The sequence below is a fragment of the Pristiophorus japonicus genome, chromosome 16 (genome assembly GCF_044704955.1).
Source record: "Pristiophorus japonicus isolate sPriJap1 chromosome 16, sPriJap1.hap1, whole genome shotgun sequence".
In the NCBI taxonomy this organism is placed as follows: Eukaryota; Metazoa; Chordata; class Chondrichthyes; family Pristiophoridae; genus Pristiophorus; species Pristiophorus japonicus.
In genome coordinates, this window is record NC_091992.1 from 65,174,418 (window position 1) to 65,191,815 (window position 17,398).

The 17,398-nt window shown below is 53.9% G+C and overlaps 1 protein-coding gene across 1 annotated transcript in view; it reads right to left on the reverse strand.

The window, feature by feature from the left end:
- The window catches only part of LOC139227066 (SH2B adapter protein 2), a 123,953-nt gene that overhangs the window by 31,864 nt on the left and 74,691 nt on the right, over window positions 1–17,398 (reverse strand). The window contains exon 5 of the mRNA XM_070858140.1: window positions 12,281–12,448. Within this exon, the coding sequence (XP_070714241.1) occupies window positions 12,281–12,448 (168 nt within the window). The remainder of the gene's footprint in view (window positions 1–12,280; window positions 12,449–17,398) is intronic.

Genomic DNA, 17,398 nt, shown 5'->3' on the forward strand with positions numbered 1-17,398 from the left:
CACATTAAATGGTAGGACACTGAGAAGTGTAGAGGAACAAAGGGACCTTGGAGTGTATGTTCACAGATCCCTGAAGGTAGCAGGCCAGGTACATAAGGTGGTTAAGGCGGCATACAGAATACTTGCCTTTATTAGCCAAGGCATAGAATACAAGAGCAGGGAGTTGCTTGAACTGTATAAAACACTGGTCAGGCTGCAGCTGGAGTACTGCGTGCAGTTCTGGTCACCACATTACAGGAAAGATGTGATTGCACTGGAAAGGGTGCAGAGAAGATTTACCAGGATGTTGCCTGGACTGGAGAATTTTGGTTATGAGGAAAGATTGGAGATGCTTGGTCTGTTTTCCTTAGAACAGAGGAGGCTGAGGGGAGATTTAATTGAGGTGTATAAAATTATGAGGGGCCTAGATAGAGTGGATAGGATGGACCTATTTTCCTTAACAGAGGGATCAACAACCAGGGGACATACATTTAAAGTAATTGGTAGAAGGTTTAGAGGGGATTTGAGGAGAAATTTGAGGATGGTAGGGGTCTGGAACTCACCGCCTGTGGTAGAGGCAGAAACCCTCACCACATCTAAAGAGTAATTGGATGTGCACCTGAAGTGCCGTAACCTACAGGGCTACGGACCTAGAGCTGTAAAATGGGATTATGCTGGGTAGCTGTTGGTCGGCCGGCATGGACACGATAGGCTGAAATGGCCTCCTTCCATGCTGTAAATTTCTGTGATTCTATGATTCCTGCATTCACACACAAGAGTTCCCAAAGTCTCAAGGATTGGCCAAGAGTCTCCTGGAATGGATCACTGAGGGTCTGCACCGTGCCACCAGGGTAACGCTCCTGGGGAATGTGGGCTGGGAGGGGGGCGGTGGGGGGGGAAGAGACTGGGGAATGGGGGCTGGGGGGGAGGGGAAGAGACAGGGAATGGGGGCTGGGGTGGGGGAGAGAGCGACTGGGGAATGGGAGCTGGGGGTGGGGGGGGAAGAGATTGGGGAATGGGGGCTGGGGGAGAGGGGAGAGAGACTGGGGAATGGGGCTGGGGGAGGGGGCAGGGAGATTGGGGAATGGGGGCTGGGGGGGGAGAGAGACTGGGGAATGGGGGCTGGTGGGGGGAGAGAGACTGGGGAATGGGGCTGGGGTGGGGGGGGAAGAGAGAGACTGGGGAATGGTGGCTGGGGATGGGGAGAGACTGGGGAATTGGGCTGGGGAGGGGGAGGGGGAGGGAGAGGGGAATGGGGGCTGGGGAGGGGGGGAAGAGACTGGGGAATGGGGGCTGGGGGAGGGAGAGAGACTGGGGAAATAGGGGCTGGGGTGGGGGAGAGAGCGACGGGAATGGGAGCTGGGGGTGGGGGGGGAAGAGATTGGGGAATGGGGGCTGGGGGAGAGGGGAGAGAGACTGGGGAATGGGGCTGGGGGAGGGGGCAGGGAAATTGGGGAATGGGGGCTGGGGGGGGGGAGAGAGACTGGGGAATGGGGGCTGGTGGGGGGAGAGAGACTGGGGAATGGGGCTGGGGTGGGGGGGGAAGAGAGAGACTGGGGAATGGTGGCTGGGGATGGGGAGAGACTGGGGAATTGGGCTGGGGAGGGGGAGGGGGAGGGAGAGGGGAATGGGGGCTGGGGAGGAGGGGAAGAGACTGGGGAATGGGGGCTGGGGGAGGGAGAGAGACTGGGGAAATGGGGGCTGGGGGAGGGGAGGAGGGAGAGACTGGGGAACGGGGGATGGGGGAGAGGGGGGGAGACTGGGGAATGGGGGCTGGGGGAGGGAGAGAGAGATTGGGGAATGGTGCTGGTTGGGGGGGAGGGAGAGAGACTGGGGAATGGGGGCTGGGGGAGGGAGAGAGACTGGGGAATGGGGGCTGGGGAGGGAGAGAGACTGGGGGAATGGGGGCTGGGGGAGGGGAGGAGGGAGAGACTGGGGAATGGGGGATGGGGAGAGGGGGAGAGACTGGGGAATGGGGGCTGGGGGGGGAGAGAGAGATTGGGGAATGGGGCTGGTTGGGGGGATGGAGAGAGACTGGGGAATGAGGGCTGGGGGGGGAGGGAGAGAGACTGGGGAATGGGGGCTGGGGGAGGGAGAGATTGGGGAATGGGGCTGGAGGAGGAGAGAGAGACTGGGGAATGGGGGATGGGGGGAGAGAGACTGGGGAATGTGGGCTGGGTGGGGAGAGAGAGAGCGAGAGAGAGAGAGACTGGGGAATGGGGGGAGAGAGAGAGAGAGAGAGACTGGGGAATGGGGGCTGGGTAGGGTGGAGAGAGATTGGGGAATGGGGGCTGGAGGGAAGGGGAAGAGAGACTGGGGAATGGGGGGAGAGAGAGAGAGAGAGAGACTGGGGAATGGGGGCTGGGGAGGGGGGGAGAGAGATTGGGGAATGGGAGCTGGGGCGAAGAGAGAGACTGGGGAATGGGGGCTGGGGGAGGGGGGAGAGACTGGGGAATGGGGGCTGGTGGGGAGAGAGAGACTGGGGAATGGGGGAGGGGGGAGAGAGACTGGGGAATGGGGGCTGGGGGAGGGGTGAGAGACTGGGGAATGGGGGCTGGGGGAGAGAGAGAGACTGGGGAATGGGGGAGGGGGGGAGAGAGACTGGGAAATGGGGCTGGGGGAGAGAGAGAGACTGGGGAATGGGGCTGGGGGAGAGAGAGAGACTGGGGAATGGGGGCTGGGGGAGAGAGAGAGACTGGGGAATGGGGCTGGGGGAGAGAGAGAGACTGGAGAATGGGGGCTGGGGGAGGGGGGAGAGACTGGGGAATTGGGGCTGGGGGGGAGAGTGAGACTGGGGAATGGGGGCTGGGGGAGAGAGAGAGACTGGGGAATGAGGCTGGGTGAGAGAGAGAGACTGGGGAATGGGGGCTGGGGGGGGGGGAAAGAGAGTTTGGGGAATGGGGGCTGGGGGGGAGAGACTGGGGAATGTGGGCTGGGTGGGGAGAGAGAGAGAGAGAGGGAGAGACTGGGGAATGGGGGCTGGGGGGGAGAGAGAGACTGGGGAATGGGGGCTGGGGGAGAGAGAGAGACTGGGGAATGAGGCTGGGTGAGAGAGAGAGACTGGGGAATGGGGGCTGGGGGAGGGGGGAGAGACTGGGGAATGGTGGATGAATTAATTGTGCAAATAGATGTTAACAAATATGATGTGATTGGGATTACGGAGACGTGGCTCCAGGATGATCAGGGCTGGGAACTCAACATTCAGGGGTATTCAACATTCAGGAAGGATAGAATAAAAGGAAAAGGAGGTGGGGTAGCATTGCTGGTTAAAGAGGAGATTAATGCAATAGTTAGGAAAGACATTAGCTTGGATGATGTGGAATCTATATGGGTAGAGCTGCAGAACACCAAAGGGCAAAAAACTTTAGTAGGAGTTGTGTACAGACCTCCAAACAGTAATAGGGATGTTGGGGAGGGCATCAAACAGGAAATTAGGGGTGCATGCAATAAAGGTGTAGCAGTTATAATGGGTGACTTTAATATGCACATAGATTGGGCTAGCCAAACTGGAAGCAATACGGTGGAGGAGGATTTCCTGGAGTGCATAAGGGATGGTTTTCTAGACCAATATGTTGAGGAACCAACTAGGGGGGAGGCCATCTTAGACTGGGTGTTGTGTAATGAGAGAGGATTAATTAGCAATCTCATTGTGCGAGGCCCCTTGGGGAAGAGTGACCATAATATGGTGGAATTCTGCATTAGGATGGAGAATGAAACAGTAAATTCAGAGACCATGGTCCAGAACTTAAAGAAGGGTAACTTTGAAGGTATGAGGCGAGAATTGGCTAGGATAGATTGGCGAATGATACTTAGGGGGTTGACTGTGGATGGGCAATGGCAGACATTTAGAGACCGCATGGATGAAGTACAACAATTGTACATTCCTGTCTGGCGTAAAAATAAAAAGGGGAAGGTGGCTCAACCGTGGCTATCTAGGGAAATCAGGGATAGTATTAAAGCCAAGGAAGTGGCATACAAATTGGCCAGAAATAGCAGCGAACCTGGGGACTGGGAGAAATTTAGAACTCAGCAGAGGAGGACAAAGGGTTTGATTAGGACAGGGAAAATGGAGTACGAGAAGAAGCTTGCAGGGAACATTAAGGCGGATTGCAAAAGTTTCTATAGGTATGTAAAGAGAAAAAGGTTGGTGAAGACAAACGTAGGTCCCCTGCAGTCAGAATCAGGGGAAGTCATAACGGGGAACAAAGAAATGGCGGATCAATTGAACAAGTACTTTGGTTCGGTGTTCACTAAGGAGGATACAAACAACCTTCCGGATATAAAAGGGGTCAGAGGGTCTAGTAAGGAAGAGGAACTGAGGGAAATCTTTATTAGTCAGGAAATTGTGTTGGGGAAATTGATGGGATTGAAGGCAGATAAATCCCCAGGGCCTGATGGCCTGCATCCTAGAGTACTTAAGGAGGTGGCCTTGGAAATAGCGGATGCATTGACAGTCATTTTCCAACATTCCATTGACTCTGGATCAGTTCCTATGGAGTGGAGGGTAGCCAATGTAACCCCACTTTTTAAAAAAGGAGGGAGAGAGAAAACAGGGAATTATAGACCGGTCAGCCTGACCTCAGTAGTGGGTAAAATGATGGAATCAATTATTAAGGATGTCATAGCAGTGCATCTGGAAAATGGTGACATGATAGGTCCAAGTCAGCATGGATTTGTGAAAGGGAAATCATGCTTGACAAATCTTCTGGAATTTTTTGAGGATGTTTCCAGTAAAGTGGACAAAGGAGAACCAGTTGATGTGGTATATTTGGACTTTCAGAAGGCTTTCGACAAGGTCCCACACAAGAGATTAATGTGCAAAGTTAAAGCACATGGGATTGGGGGTAGTGTGCTGACGTGGATTGAGAACTGGTTGTCAGACAGGAAGCAAAGAGTAGGAGTAAACGGGTACTTTTCAGAATGGCAGGCAGTGACTAGTGGAGTGCCGCAAGGTTCTGTGCTGGGGCCCCAGCTGTTTACATTGTACATTAATGATTTAGACGAGGGGATTAAATGCAGTATCTCCAAATTTGCGGATGATACTAAGTTGGGTGGCAGTGTGAGCTGCGAGGAGGATGCTATTAGGCTGCAGAGTGACTTGGATAGGTTAGGTGAGTGGGCAAATGCATGGCAGATGAAGTATAATGTGGATAAATGTGAGGTTATCCACTTTGGTGGTAAAAACAGAGAGACAGACTATTATCTGAATGGTGACAGATTAGGAAAAGGGAAGGTGCAACGAGACCTGGGTGTCATGGTACATCAGTCATTGAAGGTTGGCATGCAGGTACAGCAGGCGGTTAAGAAAGCAAATGGCATGTTGGCCTTCATAGCGAGGGGATTTGAATACAGGGGCAGGGAGGTGTTGCTACAGTTGTACAGGGCCTTGGTGAGGCCACACCTGGAGTATTGTGTACAGTTTTGGTCTCCTAACTTGAGGAAGGACATTCTTGCTATTGAGGGAGTGCAGCGAAGGTTCACCAGACTGATTCCCGGGATGGCGGGACTGACCTATCAAGAAAGATTGGATCAATTGGGCTTGTATTCACTGGAGTTCAGAAGAATGAGAGGGGACCTCATAGAAACGTTTAAAATTCTGACGGGTTTAGACAGGTTAGATGCAGAAAGAATGTTCCCAATGTTGGGGAAGTCCAGAACCAGGGGTCACAGTCTGAGGATAAGGGGTAAGCCATTTAGGACCGAGATGAGGAGAAACTTCTTCACCCAGAGAGTGGTGAACCTGTGGAATTCTCTACCACAGAAAGTAGTTGAGGCCAATTCACTAAATATATTCAAAAGGGAGTTAGATGAAGTCCTTACTACTCGGGGGATCAAGGGTTATGGCGAGAAAGCAGGAAGGGGGTACTGAAGTTTCATGTTCAGCCATGAACTCATTGAATGGCGGTGCAGGCTAGAAGGGCTGAATGGCCTGCTCCTGCACCTATTTTCTATGTTTCTATGTTTCTATGGGGGCTGGGGGGGAGAGAGAGACTGGGGAATGGGGGCTGGGGGGGGGGAAGAGAGTCTGGGGAATGGGGGCTGGGGGGGAGAGACTGTGGAATGTGGGCTGGGTGGGGAGAGAGAGAGAGAGAGACTGGGGAATGGGGGGAGAGAGAGAGAGAGAGAGACTGGGGAATGGGGGCTGGGGAGGGGGGGAGAGAGATTGGGGAATGGGGGCTGGAGGGAGGGGGAAGAGAGACTGGGGAATAGGGGAGAGAGAGAGAGAGAGAGACTGGGGAATGGGGGCTGGGGAGGGGGGGAGAGAGATTGGGGAATGGGGGCTGGGGGAGGGGGGAGAGACTGGGGAATGGGGGCTGGGGGAGAGAGAGAGACTGGGGAATGGGGGAGGGGGGAGAGAGACTGGGGAATGGGGCTGGGGGAGAGAGAGACTGGAGAATGGGGCTGGGGGAGAGAGAGAGACTGGGGAATGGGGGCTGGGCGAGAGAGAGAGACTGGGGAATGGGGCTGGGGGAGAGAGAGAGACTGGGGAATGGGGGCTGGGGGAGGGGGGAGAGACTGGGGAATGGGGGCTGGGGGGGAGAGAGAGACTGGGGCATGGGGGCTGGGGGAGAGAGAGAGACTGGGGAATGAGGCTGGGGACAGAAAGAGAGACTGGGGAATGGGGGCTGGGGGAGGGGGGAGAGACTGGGGAATGGGGGCTGGTGGGGAGAGAGAGACTGGGGAATGGGGGAGGGGGGGAGAGAGACTGGGGAATGGGGGCTGGGGGAGGGGGGAGAGACTGGGGAATGGGGGCTGGGGGAGAGAGAGAGACTGGGGAATGGGGGAGGGGGGGGGAGAGAGACTGGGGAATGGGGCTGGGGGAGAGAGAGAGACTGGGGAATGGGGGCTGGGGGAGAGAGAGAGACTGGGGAATGGGGGCTGGGGGAGAGAGAGAGACTGGGGAATGGGGCTGGGGGAGAGAGAGAGACTGGGGAATGGGGGCTGGGGGAGGGGGGAGAGACTGGGGAATGGGGGCTGGGGGGAGAGAGAGACTGGGGAATGGGGGCTGGGGGAGAGAGAGAGACTGGGGAATGAGGTTGGGGGAGAGAGAGAGACTGGGGAATGGGGGCTGGGGGAGGGAGCAGAGACTGGGGAATGGGGGCTGGGGGAGAGAGAGAGACTGGGGAATGGGGGCTGGGGAGGGGCTGGGGGGAGAGAGAGACTGGGGAATGGGGGCTGGGGGGGGGAAGAGAGTCTGGGGAATGGGGGCTGGGGGGGAGAGACTGGGGAATGGGGGCTGGGGGGGGGAAGAGAGAGACTGGGGAATGGGGGCTGAGGGGGGGAAGAGAGAGACGGGAATGGGGGCTGGGGTGTGGGGGAAGAGAGAGAGACCGGGGAACGGGGGCTGAGCGGGGGGGGGGGGGGAGAGAGAGACTGGGGAATGGGGACTTCGGGGGGGGGAAGAGAGCGAGAGAGAGACTGGGGAATGGGGGCTGGGGGAGAGAGAGACTGGGGAATGGGGGCTGGGCGAGAGAGAGACTGGGGAATGGGGGCTGGGGGGGAGAGAGACTGGGGAATGGGGGCTGGGGGGAGAGAGAGACTGGGGAATGGGGGCTGGGGGAAGGGGGGAGAGAGACTGGGGAATTGAGGCTGGGGGCGGGGATACAGACTGGGGAATGGGGGCTGAGGCGGGGGAGAGAGAGACGGGAATGGGGGCTGGGGTGTGGGGGAAGAGAGAGAGACTGGGGAACGGGGGCTGAGCGGGGGGGAGAGAGAGACTGGGGAATGGGGACTTCGGGGGGGGGGAAGAGAGCGAGAGAGAGACTGGGGAATGGGGGCTGGCGGAGAGAGAGACTGGGGAATGGGGGCTGGGGGGGAAGAGAGACTGGGGAATGGGGGCTGCGGGGGAGAGAGAGACTGGGGAATGGGGTCTGGGGGGGAGAGACTGGGGAATGGGGGCTGGGGTGGGGGGGAGAGAGAGAGACTGGGGAACGGGGGCTGGGGGCGGGAGAGACTGGGGAATGGGGGCTGGGGTGGGGAGAGACTGGAGAATGGGGGCTGGGGGAGGGGGGGAGAGTGAGACAGGGGAATGGGGGCCTGGGGAGGGGGGGAGAGACTGGGGAATGGGGGATGGGGGGGAGAGAGACTGGGGAATGGGGGCTGGGGGGAGGGGGAGAGAGCCTGGGGTATGTGGGCTGGGGGGAGGGGGAAGAGAGACTGCGGAATGGGGGCTGGGGCAGGTGGGACAGAGACTGGGGAATGTGGGCTGGGGGGGGAGAGAGAGAGAGAGAGAGAGAGAGACTGGGGAATGGGGGCTGGGGGGGAGAGAGAGAGAGAGAGAGAGAGAGACTGGGGAATGGGGGCTGGGGGGGAGAGAGGCTGGGGAATGGGTGCTGTGGGCGAGAGAGAGAGAGAGAGAGAGAGAGAGAGAGAGAGACTGGGGAATGGGGGCTGTGGGGGAGAGAGAGAGAGAGAGAGAGAGAGACTGGAGAATGGGGCTGGTGGAGTGGGGGAGAGACTGGGGAATTGAGCTTGGGGGAGAGAGAGAGAGAGAGAATGACTGGGGAATGGGGGCTGGGGGGGGAGAGACTGGGGAATGGGGGCTGGGGGAGGGGGGAGAGAGTGACTGGGGAATGGGGGCTGGGGGAGCGGGGAGAGAGACTTTGGAATGGGGGCTGGGGGAGGGGTGAGAGTGCCTGGGGAACGAGGACTTGGGTGAGAGGCAGGCTGAGGAATGGGGGCTCGGGGGGTGGGGGGACAGACTGGGGTTACATTTGCTACCTTCCAATCTGCTGGAACCATCTAGGATCTGGGGATTATTGGAAGATCACAATCAATGCATCCAGTATCTCTGCAGCCACCTCTTTTAGAACCCGAGGATTTAGGCCTTCAGGTCCGGTGGATTTGTCGGCTTTTAGTCCCATTAATTTCCCAAGTATTTTTTCTCTACTGAGATTAATTACTTTAAGTTCATCACTGTTATTAACCCCTTGGTTCCCCACTATTCTTGGTATGGTTTTTGTGTTTTTTACTGTGAAGACCAATACATAAGAACATAAGAAATAGGAACAGGTGTAGGCCAATCGGCCCCCTGAGCCTGCTCCACCATTTAATAAGATCATGGCTGATCTGATCATGGACTCAGCTCCCTTTCCCTGCCCGCTCCCCATAACCCTTCACTCCCTTATTGCTCAAAAATCTGTCTATCTCCGCCTTAAATATATTCAATGACCCAGCCTCCACAGCTCTCTGGGACAGAGAATTCCACAGATTCACAACTCTCTGAGGGAAGAAATTCCTCCTCATTTGCGTTGGGGGGAAATTGCCCCATTTGGGACACTGGGCATTAACGATTTCAAATTTTTTAAGAAGTTGCCGTTTGAGCTCCAAGTGGGAAGTGGAGCGAGCGCAAGTGGCAGGAAGCAGGGCAGAGACTTCAGCAGCATTGCACACACTGGGCCGTGCAGCGTTGCCGTGTACAATGGCTCCTTCCCTCCCTTAAAGGGAAAGGCCATCGCTGCAGGCTCCGCAATATAAAAGGCACCTACCTGGACCACCAAGGCAGCGGCAATCCCACGAGATCAGCCCGGCATTCGGACAGAGTGCTGAACGATCGCAGACAGGAACCCGCAAAATAAACGGCAACGAGGAAGGAACGGGTTTTTTTACTTACCTTGGCCACCGCGCCTTTAATCCTCGCCCCCGAAGCAGCCGGCCAGCCGATGCACGCCTCTTGCAACTGTCAGTACTTTTGCCCGGTACTGCTGCACGGGGCGCAAGTCAATTTCGGGTCCGGGGAGCTACTGAGCGATGTGAACGGCGATCATATCATAATCTCTGGGCACAGAAGATTAGGGGCAACGCTGTAGCACCGCTGCTAAATTCCCAGCGAATATGGTGGGAGTCGATGTCAGTGCTACGCCCGTGGGGTGCAAAGGCACTGGAGTTCAGAAGAATGAGAGGGGACCTCATAGAAACATTTAAAATTCTGACGGGGTTAGACAGGTTAGATGCAGGAAGAATGTTCCCAATGTTGGGGAAGTCCAGAACCAGAGGTCACAGTCTAAGGATAAGGGGTAAGCCATTTAGGACCGAGATGCGGAGGAACTTCTTCACCCAGAGAGTGGTGAACCTGTGGAATTCTCTACCACAGAAAGTTGTTGAGGCCAATTCACTAAATATATTCAAAAAGGAGTTAGATGAGGTCCTTACTACTAGGGGGATCAAGGGGTATGGCGAGAAAGCAGGAATGGGGTACTGAAGTTGAATGTTCAGCCATGAACTCATTGAATGGCGGTGCAGGCTAGAAGGGCCGAATGGCCTACTCCTGCACCTATTTTCTATGTTTCTATGTTTCCCTGGTTGGTTCCATGACGTATTGTTCCAGGAAACTGTCCCGAATGCATTCCATGAGTCCGTCCTCCAGACTACCGGTAAAGGTTTACCAATATGGTAAAGGAGTTAGAACACTGGGAATGGCTGCTCCGAGGATGATTAAGGCCATGATGACCAATTAAAGTGGCTCCTGATGCTCATTAAAGAGGCTGCCCGCCATCCTGCAGACTGACGCTATAATTAACGACCTCTCCAACAGCGACCCGCTGACCCAGGGTGAACAAGCCCTTGCTGAGGATTGCGAGCGCTAATTCAAGCCGTGTTGAGCTTTCACTGTTCACTCGCTGCTGGAGAGCAACCGACTGCGCTGTGTTTGAAAAGGACGTTTGATACTCATCCGGGGACTTTCTAGGACACTTTGTCAATCTTCACTAACACGCAAGCAGCATTTATTCTGGAAATTCTCTGGGGAATTCACCTGGAGAGAGGGAGTGCTGTGCTACCCCACCTTATTGGACACCCTATAGGAGTCACCTGGAGAGAGGGAGTGCTTGGGTCACGGGCATCTTGCACGGGGTCACCCTCGGTGTGGTCGAGGAATGGGAGGAGGACACAAGGCCAGGCAGAGCAGCACCAGCTGCTGCAGGAGAGAGAGGCAGGAGTGTGGGGTAGTGTCCATCCCCCTCGCGGATACAGAACATCCCTCCTCCTCTGGACATCCTCCATCAGGACCTCCTCCTCTGGCCACCCTCCACCAGGACTTCCTCCTCTGGACCCTTCCACCAAGACCTCCTCCTCTGGAACTCCCCCACCAGGACTTCCCCCACCAGGACCACCTTTTCTGCACCCCCCCCCTCCACCAGGACCTCCTCCTCTGGCCTCCCTCTGACCTCCTTCTCTGGCCCCCCTCCACCAGGACCTCCTCCTCTGGACCTCCCCTACCAGGACCTCCTCCTCTGGACCTTCCCCACCAGGACCTCCCCCAGCAGGACCACCTTCTCTGGCCCCCCCCCTCCACCAGGACCTCCTCCTCTGGCGCCCCTCCACCAGGACCTCCTCCTCTGGCCTCCCTCTGACCTCCCTCCACCAGGACCTCCTTCTCTGGACCTCCCCCACCAGGACCAGCTTCTCTGGCCCCCCCTCACCAAGACCTCCTCCTCTGGCCTCCCTCTGACCTCCTTCTCTGGACCTCCCCCACCAGGACCACCTTCTCTGGCCCCCTCCTCTGGACCTCCCCCACCAGGACTTCCTCTTCTGGACCTGCCCCACCAAGACCTCCTCCTCTGGACCTGCCCCACCAAGACCTCCTCCTCTGGACCTCCCGCACCAGGACCTCCTCCTCTGGCCTCCCTCTGACCTCCTTCTCCGGCCCCCCTCCTCCAGGACCTCCACCTCTGGACCTCCCCCACCAGGACCCCCAGTGCCATGTGAGAGAACCAGTGTGCCCTCTCCTTCAGGCCCTGAACCATCCTGCAACGTGCCGCTGCGGGCCAACCAGAGCACTTCACACTTTCAGTGCAGGTGGAGGCGAGGAGCCCACATGGACTGCTCCACGGAAACTGCGTCTGATCAGCCCTCGAGGGCAAAACCTGCCGGTGTCTGGTTTACCTCCAGGCATGTTCAAAAGATGATAATCAGCAATCAGGACTTTCAAACAGGCGTGTCTTATTAATACTGCACCCCGTTACTGCCCGTTCTCACCCTTTGGCCAAAGTAACCCCTGAAAATTTACAGAAGGCAGTACCAGTTAAGGGAACAAGAGAGTAGTGACAGACACTGCCCCGGCAGTCTGTACAGTTACCTGAGGGGCCCAGTCACCTAACGCCCATAAAATCCAGTCTCAACAGGCAAACAGCAAACGCAGATGCTGAAACCAGTTTAACGAATCGTCGAGATTTGAGCTTGCCGCCACTTTCAGTGAGTTCCAGAATCCCCCAAATGAGCTCAACCATTCTACGTGCAATAAGCGTCAGCAATGGTTGAATGGTTTGCCGGCCACAGTGAAGCTGTATGTCTCAGGTATTACCTGCAGAGGATGTGGTGCTTGGGGTTTCCGAATGCAAAGTCTGCAGGAAGTTTTCCAGAGGAACATGTGCGGGAGGTTGCAGCACCGGGAGTTCCTTCGGTCTGACGTGCGAGACAGTGAGAGCAGGATCTGGAGTAGCACGCATCTGCTCTGGGACTTGGGCAACATCTGGGCAGTGAAGATAACAAGAAGTTAGTGCGTTAGATGTGCCCAGTACATAGTCAACCTTAAATCCTGCTGCTCATGCATTTTCAACTGATCCCTAGGATTCATTGTTCACCCTCAGCTTGGACTCTACATTTGATTGTGTCAGTACACAGGAACTATTTCCTCTGGTGGGAATCCAGAACCAAGGGCACAATCTTAAAATTAGAGCCAGGCTGTTTATCAGGAGGCACTTTTTCACACAAAGGGTAGCAGAAATCTGGAACTCTCTCACCCAAAAGCTGTGAAGCTGGCGGTCAATTCGAGCTTTCCAGACTGAGACAGGTAGATATTTATTGGGTATCGAGAGATATGGAGCAAAGACAAGTAAATGGAGTTGGGTAGAGTGGTTGAATGGTGGAGCAGACTCGAGGGGCTGATTAGTCTTCTCCTGTCCCAAATATCCCTATCTTCCTACAAATACCTGATCGGACCATCAGAATTAGTTTTGGTTACTGTTCCTGAACACTGCCGTCCTGAAGTCGAGGGATGGTATTGACGTGGCACGGCACACATTCTGTGTGAGCATAACGCTCACCCAGGTCAGGGACAGCACAAAGCTGGAATTCTGAAATAAACACAGAAAATGGAAATACTCAGCATGTCGGGTAGCATCTGTGGAGAGAGAAACACGGTTAACGTTTCAGGTCGATGACCTTTCATCAGAACTGGAAGATGTTACCGATGAACTACTTTGAAGCAGCATTTAATCCAGTCCCTGTTTAAAACCTGTTACCATCTCTAACTTTTTCCAGCTCTGACCATCGACCTGAAACGTTAACTCTGTTTCTCTCCCCACAGATGTTGCCTGACCCGCTGAGTATTTCCAGCATTCCCTGGTTTTATTTCCGGTGCAGCACAGTTCGATGTAGAATAAAGCTCCCTTTACTGTACTCCAACAATCGCTGCTTCCCATTCTGTGCCTGATTAATGCACTGTCCACTGAAACTGTGTGAATTCAAAGAGAGCCACTGCAGCCCGCCAGTCCATCAGTCTGGGGATTCACCGATCGAAAGCTCTTTGTTGTATAACTACACTTCAAGAATGTTTGTAGGAAACTGATAAAGGATTTCAGCCTGGTGATGGAGACATCCACTGAATTTGGGCTAAAAGTTTACAAACCCACATCCCATAGACCCAGACCTGAAGGCTAACATTGCAGCATCTCAACCCAACACTGATTTCCAGATGGTGGCCAGATTTGAAGGGAATATTTGAAGGTAAGTCTCTGGGACTAAGTGGAGGTTTACTCAACTATTTTTTCAATATGCCCCACTCTTCTGAAGTATTGGCTGTTGGTCTGGAGTTGCATTGCCTTTGTTCCCATTCGTCATGTGTAGGCCAATCCAATGAGTGTTGGCAGCTCTCTGACCATGGGGGGCATCACCATTCGCCTGGATTCTGTCCTCACCCCATGCGGGGACACTGACACACAAAGCCCAGAGGGAAGCACTATGTGTGATCAGGATGGCAGCCCAGGATAACGTTCTCTTCTCTACAGGTGCTGAGGACACGTGTAGTTTCCCGACTGCCACCCTGATCTCAGAAAAGATCGGGAAGCAAACCATTGACCTTCAGGTCAGTATAGCTCAGATCCACACTGCCTTTACCAACACAGTCATGGAGAATGTGATTTACAATTGTATCAGCTCCTGGTCATGTGCACCTGTCTCCCTGGCATAAGTTCAGGAGGACAATAGAGTTTGAGAGAAAATTCCACCATGAACTACACTGATATTTTTAACTATTGATATAAAAATATACTCGACGGGTTATAGTCTGACTGTAGCCGGTCTGTAATGTGCACGCAAAGGTTTATGTCAGACTGAATCGTGGGACTGTGTGACAGACTGAGCAGCAACCTCAGCCAGGACTTCTCTACAACGACCACCGGCTCCGATTCCTATTGGGATGGAAATTGCGGTTTCTGGTGCAGGAGGGAATAGAAGCATAGAAACATAGAAAATAGGTGCAGGAGTAGGCCATTCAGCCCTTCACCATTCGGCCTGCACCACCATTCAATAAGATCATGGCTGATCATTCCCTCTGTACCCCTTTCCTGCTTTCTCTCCATACCCCCTGATCCCTTTAGCCGTAAGGGCCATATCTAACGCCCTCTTCAATATATCCAATGAACTGGCATCAACAACTCTCTGCAGTAGGGAATTCCACAGGTTAACAACTCTCTGAGTGAAGAAGTTTCTCCTCATCTCAGTCCTAAATGGCTTACCCCTTATCCTAAGACTGTGTCCCCATCATCGGGAACATTCTTCCTGCATCTAACTTGTCCAATCCCGTCAGAATTTTATATGTTTCTATGAGATCCCCTCTCATCCTTCTAAACTCCAGTGTATAAAGGCCCAGTTGATCCAGTCTCGCCTCATATGTCAGTCCCGCCATCCCGGGAATCAGTCTGGTGAACTTTCGCTGCACTCCCTCAATAGCAAGAACGTCCTTCCTCAGATTAGGAGACCAAAACTGAACACAGTATTCCAGGTGAAGCCTCAGTAAGGCCCTGTATAACTGCAGTAAGACCTCCTTGCTCCTATACTCAAATCCCCTTGCTATGAAGGCCAACATACCATTTGCCGCCTTCACCGCCTGCTGTACCTGCATGCCAACTTTCAATGACTGATGAACCATGACACCCAGGTCTCATTGCACTAATCCCCTTTCCTAATCTGCCGCCATTCAGATAATATTCTGCCTTCGTGTTTTTGCCCCCAAAATGGAGAACCTCACATTTATCCACATTATACTGCATCTGTCATGCTTTTGCCCACTCACCTAACCTGTCCAAGTCACACTGCAGCCTTTTAGCGTCCTCCTCACAGCTCACACCACCACCCAGTGTCATCTGCAAACTTGGAGATATTACACTCAATTCCTTCATCTAAATCATTAATGTATATTGTAAATAGCTGGGGTCCCAGCACTGAGCCCTGTGGCACTCCACTAGTCACTGTCTGCCATTCTGAAAAGGACCCATTTATCCCGACTCTCTGCTTCCTGTCTGCCAACCAGTTCTCTATCCACGTCAGTACATTACCCCCAATACCATGTGCTTTAATTTCACACACCAATCTCTTGTGTGGGACCTTGTCAAAAGCCCTTTAAAAGTCCAAATACACCACATCCACTGGTTCTCCCTTGTAACTCTACTAGTTACGTCCTCAAAAAATTCCAGAAGATTTGTCAAGCATGATTTCCCTTTCATAAATCCATGCTGACTTGGACTGATCCTGTCACTGCTTTTCAAATGCGCTGCTATTTCATCTTTAATAATTGATTCCAACATTTTCTCCACTATTGATGTCAGGCTAACCGGTCTATAATTACCCGTTTTTTAAAAAGTGGTGTTACATTAGCTACCCTCCAGTCCATAGGAGCTGATCCAGAGTCGATAGACTATTGGAAAATGATCACCTATGCATCCACTATTTCTAGGGCCACTTCCTTAAGTTATCTAGGATGCAGACTATCAGGCCCCGGGGATTTATCGGCCCTCAATCCCATCAATTTCCCTAACACAATTTCCTGCCTAATAAGGATTGCCTTCAGTTCCTCCTTCTCACTAGACCCTCGGTCCCCTAGTATTTCCGGAAGGTTATTTGTGTCTTCCTTCGTGAAAACAGAGCCAAAAGTATTTGTTTAACTGGCCCGCCATTTCTTTGTTCCCCATTATAAATTCACCTGAATCTGACTGCAAGGGACCTACATTTGTTTTCACTAATCTTTTTCTCTTCACATATCTATAGAAACTTTTGCAGTTAGTTTTTATGTTCCCAGCAAGCTTCCTCTCATACTCTATTTTCCCCCTCCTAATTAAACCTTTGTCCTCCTCTGCTGTATTACAAAATTCTCCCAGTCCTCAGGTTTGCTGCTTTTTCTGGCCAATTTATATGCCTCTTCCTTGGATTTAACACTATCCTTAATTTCCCTTGTTAGCCATGGTTGAGCCACCTTTCCTGTTTTATTTTTACTCCAGACTGGGATGTACAATTGTTGAAGTTCATGCATGTGATCTTTAAATGTTTGCCATTGCTTATCCACCATCAACCCTTTAAGTATCACTCCCCAGTCTATTCTAGCTGATTCACGTCTTATACTATCGAAGTTACTTTTCCCCAAGTTCAGGACCCTAGTCTCTGAATGTTCAGCTGTGAGCTGGAAACTGCAGATAACCACAGCTCCAGGGACCAACCCAGTAGCCAAGGCCTTGAGAGACCACCAGAGATCAGTTGCACATGCTCCGAGCCAGCAGAGCCTGGCTGTATCCCAGCAAGCACTGCAGTTCCAGGGGCTGACCATCTCTGTGCTGCCTGGGATACAAGCCGAACAACAGATGGTGCCCTGGGCCTCATTGAAGAAATCAGACACACCTGGGAGCCCTTGGTGCGGGAGCATGTTTGGCTGTGGTCACGAAGGCAAGTTATCAGCACCGTTAAAGAGACAAGCATAGCTAAAGCCCTATGGGACAGTGCAGCACTCCCTCAGTACTGCCCCTCCGACAGTGCAGCACTCCCTCAGCACTGCCTCTCCGACAGTGCAGCACTCGCTCAGCACTGCCCCTTTGACAGTGCAGCACTCCCTCAGCACTGCCCCTCCGACAGTGCAGCGCTCCCTCAGCACTGCCCCTCCGACAGGGCAGCACTCCCTCAGTACTGCCCCTCCGACAGTGCGGGGCTCTCTCAGTACTGCCCCTCCAACAGTGTGGCGCTCCCTCAGTACTGCCCCTCCGACAGTGCGACACTCCCTCAGTACTGCCCCTCCGAAAGTGCGACACTCCCTCAGTACTGCACTGGGAGTATTGGCCTGGTATTTGTGCTCAGATTTGTGGGGTGGGGCTCACAACCACCTGACTCTAAGGCGAGAGTGCTGCCCACTGAGCCACGGCTGAGACAAATGTATGTG